Source organism: Gordionus sp. m RMFG-2023, chromosome 4 (assembly GCF_954871325.1).
Source record: "Gordionus sp. m RMFG-2023 chromosome 4, tfGorSpeb1-WG-v2, whole genome shotgun sequence".
In the NCBI taxonomy this organism is placed as follows: domain Eukaryota; kingdom Metazoa; phylum Nematomorpha; class Gordioida; order Chordodea; family Parachordodidae; genus Gordionus; species Gordionus sp. m RMFG-2023.
Genome location: NC_088778.1, coordinates 23018157 through 23045604, shown reverse-complemented (window position 1 = coordinate 23045604; position 27448 = coordinate 23018157). Strand labels below are relative to the sequence as shown.

Sequence of the window (27448 nt, the reverse complement as noted above, 5' to 3'; positions counted from 1 at the left end):
TACTAAAATGTGTTTCGCGACAAAAATTTCGCGAATTGACCTAATACAATACAATATGTCATTATAATAAAAAAAAATTTTAAAAGATAATTGAAAGTTAATAATTTTTTTAAAACAATGGAAAACATTTTTTTGTTTCAAGCGTAAACCAAATTATTAAAATTTTAGATAAGCCAAACCGGCTAAAGGCTTCCCAATAAAATTTATTCGGGAAGAGTTATCCAAAAGTTCTAACTCCTTTATCAGTTATGTAAATTAATGATTAAAAATTAAAAACTTGCAGAGCAGACTATTTTGTAAAGGATTTATTCGAATAGCTTAAAATATTTATTTAGCTAAGATATTTATTTTTTAAAATTAAAAAAAAATGTTAAATTTGATAATAAAAGTTATTCTAATATATAAAAAATAAATTATACTTAATAATTAATATTTTTTTATTACTAGTAGTAGTAAGATACTGTTTTAATTCAAACTAAATTGGCAATTTTTTTTAAATATATTAACCAATATTTCGCCATGTTCTGATTTACAACAGATTCCTCGCAATTTATCTTTTCTTTTAAATTCTAAAATAAAAATAATAAATTCAATTTGTTAGATAATATAAATTATAAGATATATGAATAACATAGGGTTAGCCAAAGACAACTGTGTCAAAGATATGGATGTTTTATATATTTAACTTGTTCATTTAAACAATACCAGAGATATGGGAAGGTTGAAATTTCAGGCCAAACCCGCATTTTTTTTTAAAAAAAAAAAATATATTTTGAATAATTTTTATCCAAATTGTTTTAACTGGAATATTGAAAATATGAGCAGTATAAATGAATATTAAATGGGTTTTCCAACTGTTTAGATGGATATAATTTAAAAATTTTTTTTTTAGATAGTCCTGGCTCCCATAAGTTTATATCAGACCTGAAGTTATTCGAAAAAATAAATCGTTTAGATCAGAAAAATATTTTAGTTATTATAATATTATATGTTTACAATTAAATTTGAAAAAGTATTGAAAAGGCCTTTGCCCTTCCACAGCGACGCCAGTGGTTATGTAAGTACTAAAATATGAAATTATCTTTTATACATTTATATTAATTATTTTTGCTATTTCTATTAATTAACAAGTGTATTTAATCTTATAAGATTATGGCCGTCAGAAATTTTAGCCATTTTTTAAAAAATTCCTTTTTGTAAATCAATTTTTAATTTCTCAATTTTTTTAACAACATTTTAAAGTTATAATGAACTCATACTATCATGGGGAAAGCTCAATTTTTTAATACTAACAAGTTTAAAATATACCTTTTTAAAAAAACCTCCCTATTTTTGTAAAATAAAATTATAAAAAATGTAATAAATTATATAAAAATGATCAATTTAAAAAAAAAAATTTTTAAAAAATGATCATTAAATTTTAATAAAATTTTCAATTTATAAGTCAATAAAAACTTTATCGCCAAGTTGGGTTGTAACTATAAATTTATAATTTCCTAAAAAATATAATAGTAAAGTAACTTCGTTTATTTAAAAAGTAACGAATAAAGCGTTTTTGAGTAATAAGGGAAAACGTAACTTTAAAAAAATTTCTTAAATATGGTAAAAAATGTATTTTAGAATTTTACTTTTATTATAATTTAAGTTGTGTTTTATATTTCTTTTAACCTATCGTAATCTTGGTAGGTAACTGCGACATTTTAAATCAAATAGCGCTTGCTTTGAAATAATCAGGATTTCTTACCACACTAGAACCTTCTAATTATTTTCCTTAAAATCATAATATCGATACAAATTTATCATCATTGCTAAATATTCAGCAGACTCATAAAACCGACCCTTATTAAATACCCTAATTTAGCGAAGAATCTTTTAACAGATATAGCTCCTCTCATTAAAAAGAACCTGAGAGAGCGATTATAGGCTTTTATTTTAATACAAAGAATAGCAATCTTCAGGATAAATCACTTATGCGTTTTCATCGATTACTGCAGATAACTTGACCATTTTGTCCTTTCTTTTCTTGTTAAATTGCTAATATCTGATTCTTACTTTTTAAAATTTTTAAAATTTTTAAGATTGAGTTTTAGAAAAATTTATCAATAATGATAAACAATTATATAATAAATAATTGATTGTCGAGAAAAAAAAATTCATATCGGATGCTATATTACATATAATTAATAGATTCAATGAAAGGTTTTATTGCTAAAAAATGAATGAGAATAAAAATAAACGTTTTAATTTGAAAACTCCCATTCGATACCATATAAACATATTTGCTAATTACATCGAAAGTTCGAGAGAAAAATCTTTCAAATTCGCCGATCTGGTCATAACAACTGCATCTGGTCCATACTTTTGCCACAAATTGGTTTTAGCATGTTTTAGTAAATTATTCTACGAATACCTGTCACAAAATGCAGATATAGATATATCCCTCATTGATATGGATACGCCTGGGTTCAATTATATACGAGGAGCTTTGTTCGAAAAAATTCTAGATTTTTTGTATACCGGAAAATTGGAAATACATAACTCATTGACAGAAGATTTGGGAAAATTGGGTCGGAATCTATGTATAGAACTTTTAGATAAATATTTAACGAGCCCCAACACATATGCAACCAAACCTTCGACAAATTTTATGATACTGGGGTGAAAAAAGAATATTGTTAATTTTTATTAAAAGTTTATATACAAATGATATATATTATAAAGACATTAAAAATTATTAAAACAAATTAACAATTTAAGATTGTTTGGTTTGATTCATTTTATTTGATATTTATTGGTCTTAAAGAAATTATATATTTGTTATTATATCTAATGTTATAAAATGATAATTCATAAGAGAATATATAGTATATACATAAAGCATTATTCAAATTTTATAGTATATTGATTTGGTTTTCAGGTTTGCAATTGTCGGCCTGCATGCAGCATTTAACCATAATATTTTCGAACCATGTTTTGTGCACTTGTTTTATTTTTGCCACCCATTCTTTCTAAAATGAATAAAAATATTAATAATTTTATTGTCTCATGTTCCTTCTGTAGAATGTTAGTATTAATGTGTTTTTCGACAATTTGTTATACTTTTAACTTTAAAAAGAATTAGAAAATTAAATATTACAGTAAATGTTATTTGTAGGATCTCTAATTCTGTAAATTAAAAATTTTGTCATTAAGATTACCCATAATTCATTTTTAATTTATAAACATTTATGGAATAATTTATATAAATTAAAAATGATTCAAAATTATATTGCAAAATTGTTTGAAATTCATATAGTAGATATTATTTTACCCATGCCTGAATATATTTTCAATTAAGTTAGATTTTTAAGTTAAAGAATTCAATCAGGAAATGAGAAAAAGTTTAAAAATTAACAAAGTGGGAAAAAAATAACTGCTCACTTAATTTTATCCAGAAAAATATTTAGCAAACCTTAAAAGATTTTGCTCATAGATGGTACAAAGGTATGAACATCTATTAACAAAATCTCGTGGCTCAGGCAATATTTTTCTGGCTAAAATAATGAGTTAGCCGTTTTTAAACTGCCACTCAATTCGAGCGGTTTAACACCGGAAAAAATGCATTGATGCCAACTATATAAAACAATACAAACACATTACATTAAATAATTTATGTTATTAAATGATCATGCCTTGCTTTCCCCATTTTCAGCTTGAAGTAAATAGGAGGCTACGATTTCATTATGTTTTGATAGATGTGTTATTATGAAGATGTTTCTGATTCCTATAACTTAATTAAAAAATATATTATAGTGTATAAAATTATATTTGATAAGAAAATCCGAATAATGGTATTTGTCCAATTGCCTTCGAGATAACTATAACTTTATGGCAAATTCATCTATTTTAAAGATGGCACCATTTTATCGTTTGATTAATTTAAGTTTGGTATCAGTGTCACACTACATTCTACCAAATTGACCCTTCAATGCCTTTATTTCATTTGACGACTTATTCTTCCCAAAATTATGATATCCATATTCTATTCAAAATTATAAGATTAACTAATTTACTATTTGTATTTGTATGATCGGGACAATTGCACTATTCGCATTAGCATGAAACTAATTATATTCATGTTAATCAGATAATTATTTTAATAAGATTAGTTAAAAATAAATTTAACTAAATCTTTTTAGGATAGATAGTTTTATTTAATATAGTTTTGTTATAACTAACTGATATAATCAAAGAAAATTACGAAAAATGGTTAAATTCAAATGAGATGAACAATTAATTTTTTTTGACTCTTTATGCTGCGATTGATTAAATAAATTTTCGGAACGGTTCCTGATTTAAAAAATTATTGATGGGCACAACAAAATGTTTTACACATTGCACCCCCTAAAGTGCTTTTGAAAATTTTCTATCATTGAGTCATAAATACTAGTAAAGATAAAAATATATATATACATTTCAGGGCCCTCTATTAATTGCATCATTAAAATATAGAGGGGGAGGGGTAACAACTAAGAAGTAGTGTTGTTAAACAGCCCGATTTGGGTCGATTTTTAAAAAGGGATTAAAATTTTAACCAAATAATATTATGTAATCCAGGAGATTTTACTCATAGGTGGTGGCAGAAAGGTTTGGACTTCTATTTCTCAAATCATGAGGCTATTTTGGCTACAATCTTAATTGGGCCATTTCTCTTAGTCAAGATACATAATCAATGATTATTTTATAAATAAATCATTCATCATTCTATATTTTTGTCGTCAGGGATAAAAGATCTCAGAGTCAATGTCTTAAGAGGTCTGTACGACACTGATAAGTAATGTATTTATTTATTACAAGTTTCCTCATTATTTTTGATATCGTCTATAAGCAATCTTTCAACATCGATCAGTTGATTCAAAACCTCGTAACCGATGAGGTTATTATTTTTCTTTCCAGGAGATAAATCCTTTTTTAAATATATGAAATAATTCATTTAAATTTTTTTTTAATGTTAAGATTTCTATAGCCACTAATTAGACTAAAATAATATAATCCAAGATGTTTAAGTTCGAATTCATGCTTCTTATATTTATTTTTTACATTTGAGAAAAATTGATGTTTCCTTCACATTAGAAACAAAAACCTAATAGTCAAATGGAATTTAGATAAGTTAGAAAGCATTATATATTTTTGGATATTATTTTTAGAATTAATCATTTAAATTTGTTTGCAAACTGTAGATAAATAATAATTTTTGGATGAAGCTTTATTAAATTAAATTTAATACATATAGGGCAGACCGGAGTACGTTAATGCAAGAGGAATGCCAGTCCACTCTAATTATAATATAAACTATTATTTTATAAGATTGGAAATTTAAAACCAAGAAAATTACGTTATACATTGTTGACTAAAAAAGAGATTTGAACAATGTTTAGTAATTTAATTTTTACAGAGGAAAATGTGTATTACCATACCAAAAATGGAAAAAGTACTCGCAAGCTTTACCGTTTTGATTTATAAATAATTTTAATTCTAATAAATAGATTTAATGAGAAATTTAAACCCTATTTTTTAATCTGACAATTTTTCCGAATCATATTACGTAGATTAATATTATTCTGAATAATATTTGTAAAGTCAGAGGTATGTTGGTCCTACTAATTACTGCATATTTATTTTTTAATTTTGTTTAAAACAAATACAAATAATTTAAAAATATTTAATAATATAATTGATTTTATTATAATAATCTTTAAATAATATTTTACTTTAAATTCCCGAAATTTTTAAAATCCCTATTCGTATTATGAGATATTATCAATAAAATATAGTTCAAAACCTCCAGTATTAATAATAACAAATAAAATTTTAATTTTATATTTAGACCCTCATTTCTTTGGTGGACCAACTATTACATATGGTGAAACAACGTACCCAGAGTAAGAACAAACTTTTTTTTACAATCAAATTTTATATAAAATATCTATGAACTATTTCAAATAGCCTATATTTTAGTTTAATATTATGGAAATTAATTAGGTTTGGAAAAAAAGTTCCCAATATCATTGCCTCCACTTCTATATAAATAAATATACTTTTCGATTTATAGATTTTTTGATCTTTGCGATAATTATGACATCTTCAAAAAGAAATACCCTAACTTCAATCCACTTGCTTTGCATATCTGAAGAATATAACATAATTTAATTGTTATTTTGTTTTAGGGATCCTAATGATTAATTACCTATCATGGACAAATTTCCCTCTTGAATTATTCTTCTTCTTGGGTTTGCAATGCTCAGAGGCCTGATATTAGCATTGATGCGCTTTTTGATAACCTAATAATTGCACATAAATCGTTCAAAACATTGAAATAAATAGTCAGAGATAATAATATCCTAATAATCGAATCATACCTGACTATTTATTTTACGATAGTTCAAAATTTTAAACTAAAGTTTGAATTGCCCTCAATTTTACTAAACCAAATTTTTCTCAATTTGGAACCTAAACAATTGATCATAATAAGAATTATAATAACTTTAATATGCTACTTTTTAGATTACTCGAATTTGATATTTTATTTAAACACCCTCCCACCGCGATTCTCCTATGGGAGCTATTTAGATATTTTTAATAATAGTAATACTCTATCTACTTTGATAAACTACTATATTCCCTTTCGTCCAGAGATCTGAACCGAAACGGATATCGGTTCGATTTAGGCGGATAAAAATAAAGGTTAAGGTTCAGTTCGAAAAAAAGTATAATTTCTGTTCGAACCTATAAAAACGGGTTTAAACACTTTTATATATATATACCTACATTCGATTTATAGATTTTATTTGTTGTAATATTTTGTGAAATTTATTGGGTTCTAGAAGGTGGTTCCTTTTATGTGATACTCAAGATTTGCTCCCGGTTCACCTTTATAGTTGTTAATAAGTAATATTACATTTTGATGTGTTATTTTTATTTACTATATGAAATAATTTATATATTGGATTCGATTTATTTAAGCATAAAAACATAAGAAAAAATTTAAATTTAAAGAAAAAACAAAACAAAAAAATACGAGAAAAAAATACGAAAAAAAACAATACAAATACTTAAAATAAATCAAAAATAGGATGTTCCAGTTCAAAGGCTTTTTATCCTAGACTAAAAAGCAATTAAGTCGACCCAGGATACCACCTAGGCTTAAAAATATTTAAATGTTGTAAAATAGTGGTATACTAATGGTTATAAAAATTTAGAATGTAATATACTAATAATAACTTGCACATAATTTTATAAGCACAAAATCATGAGGCTATAACCGGTTCAAAGGCAATATAGCGGTTCCGTTTAGGTTCTGATAGAAAACTTCAGGTTCCCGTTTGGATCCTTGCGTCTCATAAGTATATTTCATAAAAAATTGTATATAACATCCACAAAAATCTATCTTTAAATTCACTGCGCAAAGTATAAAATTAAAATAATAAAAAAAATAGCCAATTTTAACTTCAATGACTTATGAATTCACACATTACAAACTTCCAATAGCGAAATTAAAATTATGTCTCCAATCTTATTATCGATTTGTGGTTTCATCTCACCTATGCTCGCTAACATTGCTTTTCTTCCTTATTCCTCTTCTCTAGACTGTAATCTTGATGAGGCTTTCTCTTTATAGCACAGCACAAATGCATTTTACACTATTTCCACGTCAACCATGTAAAAAGAATGCACCTATGATTGTAGGCACTATTGATTATCTTTATACCATTTTCCAATTTATCTATCATTCCTCTATGCTGCTTTGAAGAAGGATTTAAGACATATTTAGTGGCAATCCCTTCTTAAAACCTTGGCTTGCAACTCAACAACTAGGAATTCGGCTTTGCGTGGCTATAAGTTCAGACATTCTCTCAATCATGTCTCATAGATGCGCAAGATGCCAAAAGAATAAATTAAAACACGATCTCTATTAATTATATGAAATATTTTTCTAAACCTGATTTAATCTTAAAAGGTTTAATTGAACTTGAAAAAAAAATCTAATCAAAAATTTTGAATAATTATATATTATACTACCTCTGAATATATTCCGAATCTATTGTTATTCTCTATACGAGGCCAAATTAGAGAATTGTCTATTTCTTGTAATTGTTTGTAATTTTTCATCCACTTCATCTTTTCCTCCAGCGCTTCTATTAGTTATCGTTAAAAAATAAAAATTAATATTAATAACCATAAATAATTCTTTTTTTTCATAATCCCCTCCCCAACTTTATAAAAAATTCCATTATTTTATATATTAATTATATTTTTTATGCGCCAGGTTTACTTTCGAATTAAAATAAAATTAGATGGGTTATACCGATAATACCTAAATGTTTAAGACGATAAATCCTTAAATTATAATATAAAATGGTGCTAGGCAGGTCAAATTATGAATCAACAATTTTTGCAAAGATTTTTAAATATTTAAAAGGTAAGTTAAGAAGATAAAGCAGGTTTGTGTATTTGACCGGTCAAATACGATTCGGTCAATTGATATTTGACCAGTTAAATATTGTCAAATAGGGTCAAATTTAAATAAATATTTTTTAAGATAATATTACCTTTATTTTGTATATAATAGTAAAATGAATCTATAATATTAATTTTAAAATATTTTTTAAATTCAATGTCATATAATTAATATTCGCAGAGTCTTGTTCCGATTAATATTCAATATTATCATTTACTTTAATATTTTTCAATCAATTTTACTGATGACGAGATGTTCAATCTATACTGTTTTAGTACGAATATTAACCCAAATCGACCAACTGAAATTTATTATATCATTTGAAATATTTTGATTATCACCATAAATATTTATAAAATCTGTGACTATCTTACGGGTTCATATCATGGATGATTCTCGCTCTTACTATTTTTGTCACATGTTTAATAATTATTATTATCAAAATTTAGCCTATATGTTGTTCAATTAGCTAAATAAAATATGACAAATTGAATCAACATTCAAAGTAATTCCATGAAAATTAACAAATATTTCATAAATAAATGTGAGCTAGATTATAAATAATAATTATAGCTAAATAAAATCAAAAAAAAAATACTCACGTAACGATTTATCCAAGTCGTTAATTATATCTCCCAATCCATCTTTTAACATATCCGAATCGCTTCGTTTTAGAATATTTTTGTAAATCAGTGGAATTTTCATGAAATGTTGAACAGGAGATATTAATAAATCCGATAAACTTCTCTTCTTACATATTGGGTTATTCCGACACCACTGAGTTGTTTTTTTTATCATTAAAAATTTTTTAAATGTTTGTTCATTAATTATTATCCAATAGTATCAAGTCATGAGAAATATTATATTTGAATTACTATTGCTCATAGACCCCATGCCGCCCAATCAAATGGGCAATTGCTCCTCAGAAAAATATTCATGACGCTCTTATTTTTATAGAATAACGTTTCACAGCTAATTTAGTAATTATCATTCGAAACATTTAAAGATATTAATATAAAGAACGATAAGTATATTTTTTAGGGAGAACAAATGTTTTAACGAAATCAATTTAAAAAATTGATTATATAGCATATTCTTAGAATATTCATAAAATTAATAATTCTTCCTATCCAAAAATTACAGATATCAAGTTATAGTAAAAGTTTTTTTTGTTTATGTTTTACAAACTTGATTTTAGAAACTTATAATAATAGCGACACGAGAAAGAAGACTATAAAATGATATATTGAAAATAGCTTAGTTGGGGAGGGAATAGCTTAGTTAAGGAGGGGGGGGGGGTTAAATTGGTAAATTTTAAGATATAACAGGATTAATAAGAGTGAATAGAGTGGCTAAGATATATCTCTAATCATTGGGGAGGGGGTCATTCTCAATAAGCATATATTTTACAAAATTTAATAGAAGAGTTTCAGCCCCGAGTTCTTTAATTCAAAGAGGCATATATTACATAAATTAAATATTTTTGAGCTATTCAATAATAAAATTATATTAAAAGAATTATTATTTATTTCATATATTATCAATTTACAGTTTCATATTGGCAGAAATCCCCAAAGTATCGTAATATGTACAGATGATTAAGAGCGTTTAAATAGTTAAGGCAATATTTGTGATATGCATTGTTTTTAAGATTTCCCGTCTCTTTATCCTTTAAAAAAAAGCTTTAATTTTGGATATTAACAAAAAAACTTGTTTACCTTATTTAAAATCAAAAGTCTAGGATATAACCTGTTTAGATCAAAATTTGTCTCTTCGATAGCTTTTATTAAGTCTTTACAAAATTGCTGTGTAACCTTACATTTTTTTGGTGGTAAATAGAAATTTTTAAATTTATAAAACTTAAAAAAAAACTACCATATAGCTAGGTTACATAATCAAGTTGTATTTTTTATTGTAACTATGTTAGGAAAATTTGAAAGCACACAATACATTTAAAAATTACAAAAATAAATATAATATAACCTTACATTTTTTGGTGGTAAATAGAAATTTTTAAATTTATAAAACTTAAAAAAACTACCATATAGCTAGGTTACATAATCAAGTTGTATTTTTTATTGTAACTATGTTAGGAAAATTTGAAAGCACACAATACATTTAAAAATTACAAAAATAAATATAATATATAACAACCAGTGCAATTACAAATTAATTTAACTTGATATAAAAGTTTCTTTGCACGTTACTCCAAAAATAAAAATCTTAACAAGGCAACGATTATTCAAAGGATTTAAAATAAAATTTCACTTACTGTGCATATCTCTTCTAAATTTCCAAATAGGATTTCTGGTTCGGCATCCATTAGATAACCTTCAACTTGAATAGCTTTCAAAGAATACATATAAACCTAAATGATTATATATTTGATCACATAAAAATTATTTTTCTATTATATTTTACATTTCTGAGCACTAGGAGAGTGTCGAAATAAAATTCCGATTCTAAAGTATACAATTCCCAAATTGCATTTTTTAATTGGAACGTCTTGTCTTTATGACAAAGAAGGTTATAATCGTTTTCAAAATAATTTTCCAAAGGCCAAAGCTTAGTCCAGTCTTGATTCTGTTAAAAAATAATCATTATAATTGTATATATAATATACTAGAAAGTTTATAAAGAATACCATGTAATACTTATTTATATTAGTGGGTGGCATCATTAATCTTATATTTTATATATCAAAGCATTTTTTTGAGCATACCTAAAATATATTTTTTAAAATAACTTTTTTAGCATACAAATGATAAAAGCTAGCAACGCCACTCTGCTAGTATTAATCAGCACCTTCTAAATTATATTATACAGAATTTGTAATTTATATAAATGACTGATAATTATAGGATTATCTATAATAATATAACATGTTTTCTGGATTAAGCCAAATATTTAATTTTTTTTCCGTAAAGATATAAAAGCGTGTTCATAATGCCTAAAATATATATAATTTAAATCGCTTAAATAAATATTTAAACACGTCTAAATGAAAGGATTTAGTTCTGCACTTATCTCATACGTAGGGGCAGGCGCGTACGCAGGAATTTGGTCTAGGGGGGGGGGGGATAATAAATTTTTTTGAGAAATATTAATGTTTTTTAAAAATTATTAGGACTAATAACTATTCCTAATACACAATTTTAAATTAATGTGAATTATAAAAAAATTATATGTAAAAAATCACTTAAATGCTTTACACAAAAAGTTTCTTAGGAATAATTGTATTTTGTATGTTATATATTTACAATGTAAAATCCAATCTTCGTTGGAATTGAGCTAATTTTTGAATTATCTCATCCTTGCTTGTCGTCAAATGCCTATGAATATTCAAAAAATCAAAACCTTTCAATCTACTTTCATATGTTGTACTTCTTGGTATGTTTTTCAGAGACCTGCAGGCCCGACTCCTGGGCCGGACAATATTTTAATTTTTTTAATTATACCAAGGCTGGGCCCAAAATTTTTTTTAAAAAACACCCGGGCCGGACCTAAATTTTCTTAAAAAAACACCCAAGCCGGGCTGTATTTTTTAAAACAGCCTATATTTGAAATCGTTATTATTAGCTATAAAAATCAAAAATAAATATAATTTATTTTAAAAAAATCCAGGCCTGGCCTGAAAATTTTATTTTAAAAAAAGCAGGGACGAGCCTGTAAATTTAAAAAAAAAACCGAGCGGCCTAAAAAATTTTTTAAAAATAGCGTAAAAAATCTTTAAAAAAAATTCGGGCCGTGCCCTGCAAATGGTACTTCTGCAGGCCTCTGTTATTCTTCTTAAAAAAGAGAGTGTTCTCTCATTAGTTTACTAATGGCAAGAGTTTATAAACCCTTTTAATACATTGGGAATTTAATCTAAAATGTGTTTGAAATAATGCAGAGCTACCATACCATTTTTTGGGACTATATCAACTATAGTTAATCTTATAAACATAGTTATTAAGCTAGTAAGGCATCATAAGATACTTTAACATCTTCATAATAAAAATCTAACAAATATTTTTTTTTCTATCACCATCTGAAAAAGGTTGAAGGCTATTGTGGAAGTAATATTTGCAGATGTAAGTGCTGCATGATATATTAAAAATTCATTTATTTGGGTTATAAATGTATCTGCATCTAGGATAAACTCTTCTACTGATCCTATATTAATAATTTAACGATGAGCTTGCCTTGCTGTCGAGGGAGACAAATATTAAACACGTATAGCTCTGCTTTTGACTCAACAATAAAATATGAAATTCTTCATCAACATTAGCCCTAATTTTCTTGAGTTCTGAAAAAATGCTCTCCGCTATTCTCATCTTCTTAATCAAATCATTGTCATGTTTTTGAAAAGTAATACTTAAAATAGTTGTATATTAAATAATACATTCTAATGAGAAATAAAATTTGTAATAAGCATTGAATCCAATAATTTTCTTGCTTCTGAGGAAATATTTCTTTCAGGCCATTGTAATATTTCAGTAATAGCAAATAAGTGGCTATTCTAACTCCTTAATTGCTGTTAGTGCTTGATGGAAGAGGCTCTATCTCGTTGGACAAGGTTGCAATTTCTTTTTCCCTGTTGGACCAGAAGTTTCAGAAATAATTATTATTTGACTAGAAATTTGAAAATGGTAGATAAATATTACGCCACTAAAAATTTGAAAATAATAAGTAAATATTACACCGGAAAACTTGAAATCGAAATTAATTGATAAAATAACTTATGAATGTGATAATAAATGTAATATAATATATATTTAATATGAGATACGAATAAATATTAACAAATATAAATTAATATAAACAATAATATTTTTGAAAAATATATCCGGCATCTGCATTTTTTGGCTTTGGGTGGGGGGGGGAAGGGGGGGGGGTTCCCCTGCCCCCCCCCCGCTGCGTACGCCAATGCGTAGGGGAGATGTGGCATAAATGGTCAACTGGCCACCACCCTTTCTATTCAACCAATTTCTCTCAAAATTAGTCAAAATGCTTGTATTTATCAGGTACCTTACCTAAGTTCATTTATTGACTAGAGCAATCCAATAAAAAAAATATCTTAAATAAACTATTTTTAGTACCTCTTTCTAGAAAAATCGTGTTTTATATTTTTTTGTTTGGTGAAAAAATTACTAATTTAGGATACTGATATTTTATATAAATATTATCTTTAAGCATTTAACAATATTCACACAAAAAATTAGAGCTTATATATTTAATATATTAAGGCATAAGGCATTTTATGATAATAGATAGGTGAGTATTGTCTGGCCAAAATTCATACAATCTCATTGAAATAAAAAGTTTATATAAACCAACATTTGGTGAAAAAATGATGAACAAATTCTTCGAAAATCATTAATGGGATTTAGCATAAAATAGTTAAAACTTATAAATATATTAAAGCATTTTTTAATGATAATAATTACATGTTAGAATTATCTGTTAGATAATTAGTTATTATAGATTAATTATATTTACTTGTTAGAGCAATTCTTAGTGGTATTAATTATATATTAAGAATTATCTGTTAAATAATTAGTTATCATAGATTTAATTATATAAATTTTTATGTTTAAGATGATTAATTTTTTGATAAAAATATTTTCACATGATTTTATGAGTTAAGTATACCTAGAGGCTATACAATATATGCAAGAAGAAATATTCCTAGAGCAAGAAAGAGGGAATTAAATTTATTCATTGTAAAGAATAGGTTCATGCTTAATGTATTAATAATAATGTATTTGTTTGTTATTTATGTAAATAAAAATGTTAAAATTTTCTCATTTATAAATTAATTAAATAACATAAAATGTTACTGTGTATTCATAATAATATTTAAGTTTATATTTGAGCATCAAAATATTTTAAATTGATGAATGATTTAATTATTGAAATAACCATTTTAACATGTAAATAATTAAGATAATAATTTTTATAAAATTATTAAATTTAAATAGATAGTGATTAACTTTATATTGAAATAGGAATGTTTAAAAAAAAGATAATTAAGATATTAATTTATAAAATATTGTCATTAAATAGATGATGATAAATTTGGATGTTGTGTATAATTAAATTTTCATATACCTAAAAAATGAAGAAATTAACATAGGCCTCTAACAAGTATTTCGTATTGTAATATTTCATATAAATAAAATATTTAAATATATATTATAGCCAGTTAACACATAGTATATGGCCAGTCAATACATATTATGTTTTGGCTGGCCAGAAAAACATCTTCACATAAACTCATCTAGCACATAAACTAATATAGATATGATTCAAATTTTATTTAAAGATTAGGAATTAGGCTATACAGACACAGGTTAAACCCAAATCTTGATGCCTTTTTTATAAAGGTAAAAACATGGCCAATCATGCCACATTCTCCTATGTATTCTGATTCATACCTCATGAAAAGACAAATTTCTGATTCATCCATCATTTTTATGGTTAATGATGCTTACTACCAAAAACCAAAGGCAGTACCGAGCGAATCGTGATTAAAATTTATTAAAATGTAATAAGACCCTTATTATTTAACATATATTAAAACGGAAAAACGTGGTCGAGTCTGGCTTTTTATATATCATCCCTCAAGGACGGAACCACCAAGTTAGATTAAGAAAAAAAATATTATCATTGCTGGGATTTGAACCCAAAATCATAGGATTGGTAAGCAACGTTCTCGCTGACTAGGCCACAGACGCTTTACAAAAATCATGATTTTTCAAATATATATTATAAATATATTTGGTAGTCCTATCCAAATGAAAAATAAACAAAATACAAATTTGATAAGTAATACCTTAAGGTAGATAGCATAATTAACCCATTTTTTTACGAGCTATTTACTAGCATGCATATACATAATGTTAAATCTAAGTTTTTAGCACATATTTTAAACACTATTTATGTAGCGAACTTTTTTCTTTTAATTTTGTAAGATCTGATTTTGTTGGAATCGTATAGAGTAGTGATCTGCATCGGGCCTAATTTTTCAAGCACGGCCCGGCCCGAAATTTTTTTAAAAAAAGTTTTGCCGGCCCGGCCCGAACCCATAATTTTTTAAAAAAGATTTGCCGGCCCGGCTCGTATCCGAAATTATTTTAAAAAAAATTTAGCGGCCCAGCCCTGCCCGAATTTAATTAAATATAGAAATTAATTTTTATAATTACTCAAAATAAAAGACATATGTTATAGGGCGTTTAGTTTCAATAAATAAAATCAAAAATTTTTATTTTACATAAAAAATTCAATATAAAATTGATAAATTTAGATATATTTAAAAAAATTTCCAAGGTCCAACCCCGAACTTAATTATTTTAAATAAAATTAGGCGGGCCGGGCCTAACTTTGCAGCTCTCTAGTATAGAGTACGTCACCGGCAAATTTATAGAAAATTTTGCCGTGATATTTTGAATTATGTTTAATTTATATTTCTTAAATTAAAGATACACAAAATTTCTGCATTAAATCATATGAAATTCAAATGATCATAATCTATTCCAAATTAAAGAAACGATAGCTATAAATGACTAAAGTTTGAAAGTTTTCTTAAGCGACTCGAGTCAATAAAGCATAGAAAATTTTCTAAACCCCAACGATTATATATTGTATTTTTTTTTTGAAATTCGATAATAACATATTTTGCTTGCCAAAAAAGTTTTTGCAATTTTACCTTACGTATATTATTTAAGATAAAGCCTATTTAATTTTTAATTATAAAAAAAAAGAATAGAATTTGTTTTACCTTATAATGTAACATACTATTTTTGAAATCACCTTCTTCTGATCTGATAGAGTTCATAATCTCATCTAATTCTGACACTGACGATTTTTGTTTTTTGCCGTTTTTGTCAAACTGTATAAATATTTGATAATTATGATTTATATTATTATTTTCATTAAATTACCAATTTGAAAATAGACCATTGTTTATACTTTTCAGTCTTGACATCATTATCCCCTATATAATTTTTAAAATATTTTATATAATATATTATGAAATGTAATAGCAAAAAACAGCTTATAATTTAAATCATGTAGAGTCAACTGATTTCAATATCTATTTTATATATGATCCATAGTGCTTAAATCGCAATTCTTTTTTATCAGTTGTCAATAAGCCAATTGAATTATATTCCAATACTGCATTCAAAATTAACGCGAATTCGCTGCGAAGTATATAAAATATGTTCTAATTCGTGGCGAATTATACAACATATGATGTATTATTGTATATTTCGCGAATTTCCACGTTAACTGTGAATGCCGGGTAATAGTGCCATAAAAGAAAGACAAAATAATAATCAGCAACCCCTTAATTATACTTGAGAGCCCTAAAATATTGTGAATTTTTTAGTGGGCGAGACCGGAGCTATATGGCATTTGGGGTAAAAGGGCAAATGCTTATAACTTTTCATCTTTAGATCTAATTTTCTCAAATTTGCTCAAAAATATAATTTCTACTATCAATTATATGCTTAGTAAAGGAAGCTTAGAATTAAAAAAATATTGATCAAAAACAATATTTTCCCACTTTTTACCAACTTTTTTATTTGGCATTTTTTGTTATGAGGCAACTGTATTCTTTCGAATTTTATTAAATTTATAAAATACATTATCGACTTTCATTTCATATGTTTCCTTGAATTCCTCAAACCTCAACAGCTCAGACGAAGGCGTAACTTTAGTACTCAGCACCTGGGACAAAATGCTTACTCACTATCTCTTATCAAATCACCAAATTTATTTAAATATATTGGTCTAACGGCCTTCCCTAGTTCGGGACTACATTTATATTGATTTCTAAGCTAAATAAAATAATTTACACTTTGCCAAAGTCCACGCCGAAGCCCCAAATAAAAACAAATACTCCTACATGCCCACAGTTATCAACACCGGAATTGTTGGATATATCGGGTTTTAATTACATTTATTTTTTCGATTATTATGTATAAGGGTACATATTTTTAATAGAATAAAATATAAATATTTCCGGGCACAAACTTTAAGATTTTTATGCATGTGAGTTTTACGGGCCCGCAATTAAAAAATATTATTTCGACCCCGTCTGTTAAAATTTAAATGCCCGGTCTATAATTTTTTTATCTAGGGCTGGGGACATGTAGATTCAACTTATAGTAATAATATTGATTGAATTATGATGAAAATAAATATTTAAATATTTTCAACCTGCGTAATTTGTGTTGTAACCACTTTCCATGCTTTCCCAAGATACGTGGTGTGGGAATGAATTTCGACGTTTATAATATGTAAGAGCGTCACAACTTTTTTTATTTTAAAAATTTAAGATGAAAATTAAAAAGAATTTGTTCATGTTCAAACAATCGTCTGAAGAAAAATTTAGGTGATGAAGTTATTTAAAATATCAATATGAGTTAATGTTGGATTCCATCACAAGAATGACAAATATCTTATAATAAATAAACTACTGCTATTAATTTGGCGAATCAACTAAATATTTAAAACATAGATGCTTAAGCGGGAGTGCTATTTTACATAAGTTATCCTGTTCTATTTTATTATTTATAAGAAATCAAGGAAAATTTTTATTTAAATCTAGCCCTACAATTTCCCTAACTTTCTTTCTTTCGTTCTTTCTTTCTTTCTTTCTTTCTTTCTTTCTTTCTTTCCTTCCTTCCTTCCTTCCTTCCTTCCTTCCTTCCTTCCTTCCTTCCTTCCTTCCTTCCTTCCTTCCTTCCTTCCTTCCTTCCTTCCTTCCTTCCTTCCTTCCTTCCTTCCTTCCTTCCTTCCTTCCTTCCTTCCTTCCTTCCTTCCTTCCTTCCTTCCTTCCTTCCTTCCTTCCTTCCTTCCTTCCTTCCTTCCTTCCTTCCTTCCTTCCTTCCTTCCTTCCTTCCTTCCTTCCTTCCTTCCTTCCTTCCTTCCTTCCTTCCTTCCTTCCTTCCTTCCTTCCTTCCTTCCTTCTTTCTTTCGACCATAAAACTCTGATATAAATATTTATAATTACAAACTACATAAATCCAATATCGGTAAATAGAATCATATTAAAAGGTTATTTATATTTGACTTAATTTTACATTTGGGTCATAGACTAATCTAGGATAGTGGAGATCACATATATTAGATTTAATCTAAAAATTGTTTGACTAGGGCTTATATCAAAAAAATATTAATTTACGCAATTTTTAAATTTGTTTAAAGAAAAAATATTCTTTTAGCAAACGCATATATCGTCGGATGAGTATTATAGTGTTTTATATACATATTTTTGCCTCTATATTTGCTGTAATATTCTATTTAAAATATAATAAATATATTTTTAAATGCCCCTCCTAAAAAAAATTAATATAGAACACTATAACTTATCCAACAATTTATGAATAAGTTTTAAAGTCATATTTAAAAAAAATTCATGTTGGTTATTTACCGACACCGATTGCCTGTATAATATGAATGAGTCAAATATTTATTTTTCATTTTTTATAAGAGAGTATAATATCTTTTTTGTGTATAGTGTACTATACTATATTTTATATATGTATATATGTTAGAATTTTTCCGACAATGTTAGTTTCTCGATTTTAAATCATTTTTTGAGTGCGATGTATAAAATCATAATTTTACCGGAAATGATGTTTACAATATTTATCTTATGAATTAGAGACAATTTTCCCATTAACCTTTGAATCATTTATAATCTATATAAAAAATTTATGGAAAAACGAATATAAATTATATTGAATTCGAAAGTTCATGGTAAAATTGTCTGAAATTTATAGGATAGGTATTCCAAACATGATAAAATACATTTAAAATCAGATTTTCAAATTTAAAAAAAAATGCGCTCAAAAAAATAATTTTAAGTTGAAAATATAACACATTGCCGGGGAAAACACATTGCCGGGGAAAACACATTGCCGCTAGCATATAATAAATATATACTGTAACATTTTTTTAAGTCCTCATTAAAATAATTATACATTCTATTTCTTTCTATATATGCATGCTAATTATGATATTATAATAATTGAATTATATTCGGGTGTTTAACTTTTTTTGCCAGTTAGCATAGAAGGGTGAAAAGATATGGAACGTGTTTAATTTTGTTGATACTTCCTAAAATATTTATATATTTAAATAACGATAATTAGTTAAATTTTGGGGAATTTTTTTTGAAGATAAAATAATAGGTTAAGAAGCTCATAAATAATTTTCTTTTCTTTTTGTAATATTTAAAATTATATAGCATAGATATCGACTTCTTTTTATTATATTATAAACTAGTACTCCTAAATATTTAATAATTGAATAATATTCAAATAATTTCGATTTAATGTATTCGATTAATTTTATTTTAATATTTGCAAAATATTATTTGAATAAATGAAATATTCGATTTCCAAAATCGGAGCATCCAAATATCTATAAGATGACCATTCAAGTGTGTTTATTGATCAAGTTTAAGAGACAGTCTCTCTCAGGGAAAGAAAATGAACAGCTATAAAAGAAATAACTCTAAAGAAGAGAGAACATTGCTTTGTGAACCTTAAATTTAATAACTTTATAAGGAAACTTATAATTTATGTCTATATCTTAAGTATTCTTTAAGCAAAATATACTTTACTTATTTGTAAGAGTGAAATAGCACTAATTATAATTATATATAATGCTTATGACATTTAAAATAACCTTTTTTAAATTTTAATAGTTTTTTCTTCCGAAATTGATCATTATAATCTAATATTTATAATCTCCGTAATCAAGAAATGAACGTTTTCCTATAATCTTAATGTTATTTTTAGTTTTTCTATCAACTCTCTATCATCTTAATGTTAATAAATCGAAGGAGACTATATACCTCTAATGTCAAATTTTTTTTTTAAATTTATTTTATACATCAACTCGATTCCCAGAGTTAACGTTCCATAGGCAAACGTCCTTCCAACTCAGCCCCCCTTTATCTTAAATTTTGTAATATAATTCTTCTTATAAATGAAACTATATTTTGATAAAGTAATTATATCAATATTTATTTTTTTTTATCGGAAGCTCCAGGCTTCGGAAATAAATTTCAAAATTATTATCGGTTAGCCAGGTTTGAGAAAAATTTTAAAAATTATAATGGGTTAGGATGGGCTTGGAAATTTTTTTTATAAATTATATTGGGCTAGGCTTGGGGAAATTTTTCAAATTATTATCAGCTTGGACGCTTGGTTTTTTACTATTAATTATGCAGACATTCAACTAAAACAATTTTTTTTGCCGCCCTGGGCTTGGCCTGGTCAAAAAACCAAGGCCCATATTTTATTCTAGTTCTCAACTACCAAAAGATCATTGGTTGGGGTTGGGGAAATTTTTTCAAAATTATTATGGCCTGAACCTTGCTTGGGAATTTTTTCATCAGTAATATTTTAACAAATAATATTGATAGGGTATCAAGTAAAAGCTCTAAATATATTTTGACTAACATAGCATTTTCACTTAGTTTTAATGGATTGGACCTGGCCTGAAGAGAGAGAGGGGGTTATAAAGAATAAAAATTGGATATTATTTTTAAATTACAGGTAACAACTATTATAAGAGTAAGGAGAAAATTCTCATTCATCATCATTTTTGACGGGCTCATCAATGCTGACTAACGGGAGCTCTGGTACTCTTAGTTATATATTTTTTATTTTTTCCATCAAGAAAGACTGGCCATCATATTTTAAATTAAGAATATCTTATGAGGTGTGATTCGCAAATTTACCTCTTTTTTTAAATTTTAATATTTTTATAAAATATATTAATAAAGTATATTTAGTACCATATGCACAAACTACTTATTAGCTAGTTATATTATAATATAATAACACTTATATTACATCCCTACTTTAAATAATTAGCTTTTGTCATCTATCTATGCATATTATAATATATAGATGGCAGAGACCTACAGGCCCGGCACCGAATTTGGTCCAAAAATGGCATAATTTTAAATATCAGGGCTGTGCTTAAAAATTTTTCTAAAAAAATTAAAAATCCAAAACGAGCTTATTTTTAAATAATAAATTTAAATGATATATAAATAATCAGTTGGAAAATCATATAATCGAGATTTGTAATTTATATTTATTATTTATGTTTTCAATTTCCCTTTGAAACAATTTGCAAAATAATGCCAAAATAATTCAAAATTACAAAATTTTTCCCTATTTGAAGGCAATTCTTAAAATGGCTAACTCAATATTTTATCCAGAAAAATATTAAGCAAGCCTAAAGATTGGCCTCATAGATGGCACAAAGGTTTGAACTATTAGTGAAACCTAGAGGCTTATGCAATATTTTTCTGGCTAAAATATTTAGTTCGCCAAAAATCGGCTCCAATTGAACCAATTAACAACACTATACGCAAGTATCTGATATGTAGTATAATCAGGGTTGTCAGATGTCAGTATTTAGCCGTGATTCTCACGATTTCATACCTTATTTTTTACCTATCCACGTTTTCCCACACTTCACGCTTTTCTCACCTTTTTTGAGTAAATTAAAATAATCACACATAGTCTCACACTTTTTCTCACGTTTTTAAAAATATAAAATTTTAAATTAATTTTATTTTAAAATATTTAAAGTATTTGTTAATAGTCCAACTAACAAATCATATTCATTGATCAATTACCCACAATACAAATTCAATTTTTATAAAGTTTATCGAGTATAATTTTAATATGAATTTAAATAACTATATATATTTTATATGGATTTTATAAATCCTATTTTAAAACTCGTAAAATTTTAAATGAAATAAATTAATTATACATACACTCACAAATTATAATTAGTTTAATTTAATTTAGATATTGCTAAATTAACAATCAAATTAAGAAATATCTTAAAACATTAATTGCTAGAGTTGATTAATTAGTTTCACGATCATTTTTATAAAATAATTAAGTAAAATTAATTTATAATAAAGGTAATATATATTCAGTAGATCAGATTATTATTTTTAGAAAATGTTAATTTATAATTGATTTATTCTATATCTTCTTAAAACTCAAACTAAAAATTTATTATAATATCTATTTCTTGAACTTGTTACAGAATGGATTTGCAAATTCAAAATATTTCAGGAAGCTCATCCTCAAGTTATAATTCTCAAGATAAAAAATTGAAATATAAACAAACAAAAAAGAGGAAAATATATAAGGTAAGTTATAATAAAAGTTGGGAACAAAAATATGAATGGTTAAAGCAGCATTCAGGGTCGACTGTAAAATGTGGTATATGTTGCATCACGCTTTTTAATAAGCCATAGTGGAGAGTGTGATATAATCAAACATATGAAATCTAACAACCATAAGCTGGCAAATCAAAAAGTTAGAACCAAAACTTCTATATCATCATACGTAATCGAATATTCTAAGAATGAAACCTTATCTGTTATTGCTGAAACAACATTCATATATCATTTCATAAAACATTCCCATAGCTATATGTCGGCTGATTGTCTAAGCAAGCTATTTTACACACCTTTTCCTGACTCAAAAATTGCATCAATATTTTCATGTGGCAGAACAAAAGGCTTTATAATAATATAAATATTTTGGCACCAGAAACAAAGGCAAATATTAAAAAAGATCTAAAAAACGATGCATCAAATAAAGGTATTATAAAAACATTTCCCTTATCACTTAGATACTTCAACAAAAAGAATGAATTAAATGTTAAATTACTTAAATTTTTTTTGTCTGACAGTGAAACCTCTAAAGACATATCTAGATGCTTGCTAGAAAATTTAAAAATCGCTGGACTTGATATTGCTAATGTAAAGGCCTATTGTGCAGATAACGCATCTGTAAACTTTGGGAAAAATCAAAGTATTTGGACAGAATTGAAAAGCCATAATAATAATATTATACCAATAGGTTTTATATGCCACATTCTTCACAATTCGTTTAAAAAGGCCATAATTTTTCTCAAATATGATATAGAGAGTATAGTAATTAAATGCTATAATGAATTTAGCAACTCGATAAAAAGAGTTACAATTTTAAAAGAATTGGTAGAATGGTGCAATTTAGAATAATCAGAATTACTTCGCTATGTTCCAACACGCTGGCTTACATTAATCGATTGAGCGGATGCTTAAGTATTTTCAACCCCTTAAAGAATATTTTTTTATCAATATCAGCAACCCCACCAATTTTGAAAATTTTTTTGTAGATGATTTTGCAGAGGCATATTTAGGTGTTGTCCTTAAAATTGCAATCTGAAGATGGTATTGGCAATATTATACATGATCTTATCCTAAAACTAAAGAATTCATTCAATTTAAAAATTCAAATGGAGCATTTCGAAAAATATTTTACAACATAACAATGATGTAGAAAAGGCAATAAATTTCAAAAATAAATCAAAGATATTTATAAAAAATATTATAGAATATGTAGAAAAACGTTATAATATTATAGATAATATAGGGATATATCTTAGCCCTATGACATTAGAAAAATGTCCAGAATTTGAACAATTACAAAAAATTATTATTGATTATAAAATACCAATATACAGATATTCTCTACAGATATTCTCTTTGAAGAATATTCACAATTTTACTATTATGAAGAAAAATTATCAAAAACAATTATATGTATACCCAAGAAAAATGAACGGATTTTCTTTCTAATAAAAACTCACCATTGATAGAGAAAATATGCAATTTTATATTTTCTATTCCGCATTTAAATGCTTCATCAGAGAGAATATTCAGTCTAATGACTACTGCTAAAAGAACGTAATAAATTAAAGTTATCATCATTGGAAGCTGAACTTATGGTTAAACAAAATTTTAACTATTTATGCAAAGAGTTTTCAGCCTATCTCCACAGTCCTGATGGGAAATCTTTATTACCACTTTTAAAGTCATCCATAAGATATAATAATTATTATTATGCTATATTTATAAACATAGAAAAATTATACATCATAATTGTTATTAGTAAATCAAAAGAATTTTCATTGTCCTAAAAATCTTGTTATATATTATTAAATATAACATATTAGAATATAAATATTCGCTTTTTGTTTAGAAATTTTTTCTTTTTTCTAAGCAATTAATATAATTATAAATTAGAGTATTTTTTTGGGAAAAAACAATGGATTTACTAAATAACTTACAAGATATATTATCGATTCTTTAGTAGAGATGACTAGTTAAATTAGTTTATATATATATATTGACTTTTAAAGCCATTTGAATTAACATTTAAATACGTGTCCATTATTAGGGCATAGAATATGAATAGATAATATTAGTTAGTATATTAATATCTTAGTCAATTTGCGGATATAGATTAAAAATGATTTCAAAGCTTCATGACCAAATTATCTGAATTATATAGGATAGATATTCTATATATATATATATATATATATATACTAGAATACACTTTTTCCTCAAAATTAGATTTTTCACATTTAAAAATAAAACGCTACAGAAAATGATTATTCTAGTTACCAACTTTAAATTATTAATTTTCAACGAGGATTTTTAAAAAAATGAAATAATTTTATTTATCGGAAAATGTATTCCAACATGTTCCACTATAAATTTTGGATAATTTTAAAAGATTATTACACATATTGACCAAAGTAATACGAGTAATTGACTATTGACTGATTATGCTAATTGAGTGTAACCAGGGGTCTCATTACCTTTACAATCTCATGGTGCTCAAAAAATCTTTTTTTTAAAATTATTTTTAACTTCAAAAAAATAAAATTATATACCATGAAATAGATTTTAAAATATTAACCAATCCCTAAATTAAATCTATAAAAAAAAATAACCCATATACCCTGTAAAAAACAAAATAAACAACCAATCCTATTTTAGCTTAAAGGATACATTATAAGGAAAACGTGCATTCAATGCTATATTACTCTGATTTGAGCGTGTATAATATACATTTGAAATAAATAAAACGTTCAAATTAAGTAAATTTTATTATTATATCTTAAAATGATTCAAAGAGATTTTTTTTACAAACCGTTTCATCAGGAGCTATGGCCAATCTACGATGGAATGGATAGCTCAATGAATGAGACTTTGCATTAGATCTAACATAATTATTCATTCCATGATTATCAACCACTGATTTAATTTTATGCACGTAATTCTGACGAGTGTTGTCTGGAATTTCGTTTAAGTTATTATTTTCTTCCTTGAAATCGAAGTTAAAAATATCTTCATCCTTTGTAATCTTGTCATCAAACTCATCATCTTCTTCTAGTAAAATATGGTCGTTAGTATTCTGATCTAAATCTTTAAACGATTGAAAAATTATTTCTGAATCCAGTGGGTCGTCTGTTATAGTCCTTTCATTCGATTGCTGTGTGTTAATAATGCCCTTGTATTTTTGCATATCAGAATATTTCCAAGTTAGTCGGTATATAAATTAGATTTGGGTTTCTTCTTTACAAAACATTTTTAATACTATCCTATTATTTTATATTATTGGTTTTATTGGTTAACCACTTCGGGTGGCAAATTTCTTTTATATAAACAGTAATGTTTAAAATAGATTTGATGAAATCGCTTAACAACGAATATCTTTGTATATAAAATAAAATAAAACTTTTATTTAATTAAAAATACTAGCAAACAAAATTCCCTTTATTAGATTTTTTGGCTTCAAAAAAAGGACTTGAAATATACGTTAGCTGCATGAAAATTGTTAAATTATCTTGAAGGAATAATTAAAATTTATATAAAAAATTACAAAATGTCTACTCAAAAGATATTTTTTTAACTGAAAAAAATAAATAATGTTAATAAAAAAAAATTGAGAATTGAAATATTAACTTTAAAAAAGTTTATTTGACGATAGTTTTAATGAATGATAATGGTATTTTATTAAACCTATAAAAGTGCAAATACAGATTAATAATTAAATAAGTCGCAAAAAAAGTCTTTATGAATGAGGTAATTAAAATGAAATTATTTTAAAAAACGGGAATAATTCCCTTCTTTAATCGTTTTTTTTTTAAAAAAAAGACGTATGAAATTAAATATAGCTAGGAATTTCAAAAATTTTGGATATCAAAAAAAAAAATATTGAAATGAAACAAAGACATTCATAAGAAGAATTAATCAAAATCCAAATAGACATAAATCATCAACTAAATTATCATTTTAAATACATGAATCTTATTTTTAACGTTTAAAAGAATCAACATTTCCGCCTTAAATTAAACCATTATTATTTTCTAAGTCTTTCCATTATAAATTTGTTAGTAGCTGCGAAATGTAAAGTGCAAAGGTAAGTAGTTAAATTTATTAGCTTGATAGATTGTACTATATTTTTTTGTGGTGCGGTCACATTGTTGATATAGGTGTTAATTTGATATTCTGTCAGTCTGTTTGTATAAAAGTTGTGGGAACAAGTTTTTGGTTAGAACCAGTATCCAACGTTAACTTTTCTAAAATGAATTTTATATCGATTTATTTTGTTCTTATGAAAAGCATATAGGAACTCCAATTAAATTTCATAAAAAATATCATGTATATAATAAAAACCTGCACTTTGAAAATTTATGACATAATAGATTACTATGATAAATATTTAAAAAAAATGCCATTATAATTCCGTATAGGAGATCTTAAATTTGTTGGAAGTTAATTTTTAAATGAGACTAAACGTAATGAGTAATCATTTAATTTGTACATCGGTATAAGTGTTTTTACTAAGGTCTTAAAACAGTATAGTGGCATGCATATACGTAGCCAAGGGTGGATTTGTTTTTTTATTTTCGCGAATATTATTTTAAAGTAATAAAAAGTATTTTATACTCCTTCCTCATCCCCCCCCCCCCAAAAAAAAATAATAATATAATACACTATAAATAATAATAGAGACAAAAATAATGACTATAATTTGAAATTTTCAGAAAAAATAAAATAAAACCAAG

General features: G+C 25.7%; 1 protein-coding gene across 3 annotated transcripts; it reads right to left on the bottom strand.

Annotated features, from left to right (window-relative positions):
• Window positions 1–2767: 2767 nt before the first annotated feature.
• Window positions 2768–26295, bottom strand: LOC135928045 (pleckstrin homology domain-containing family G member 7-like). Of its 3 annotated transcripts, XM_065464367.1 has the most exons (16): window positions 25528–26288; window positions 19545–19609; window positions 17705–17799; window positions 16423–16475; window positions 16260–16370; window positions 10919–11080; window positions 10770–10865; window positions 10216–10311; window positions 10047–10166; window positions 9100–9274; window positions 8059–8174; window positions 6227–6320; window positions 6078–6166; window positions 4834–4945; window positions 3672–3769; window positions 2768–3008 (listed from the first exon to the last, which is right to left on the bottom strand). In XM_065464367.1, the coding sequence occupies exons 1-16, from the start codon at window positions 25900–25902 to the stop codon at window positions 2892–2894; spliced, it is 1974 nt and encodes a 657-aa protein (XP_065320439.1). In that variant the 5' UTR covers window positions 25903–26288; the 3' UTR covers window positions 2768–2891. The 3 variants fall into 3 exon arrangements, with proteins under 3 accessions (XP_065320439.1, XP_065320441.1, XP_065320440.1); XM_065464369.1 differs by lacking the exon at window positions 19545–19609 and having other exon boundaries at window positions 25528–25661; XM_065464368.1 differs by lacking the exons at window positions 2768–3008; window positions 4834–4945 and having other exon boundaries at window positions 25528–26295.
• Window positions 26296–27448: the final 1153 nt, after the last annotated feature.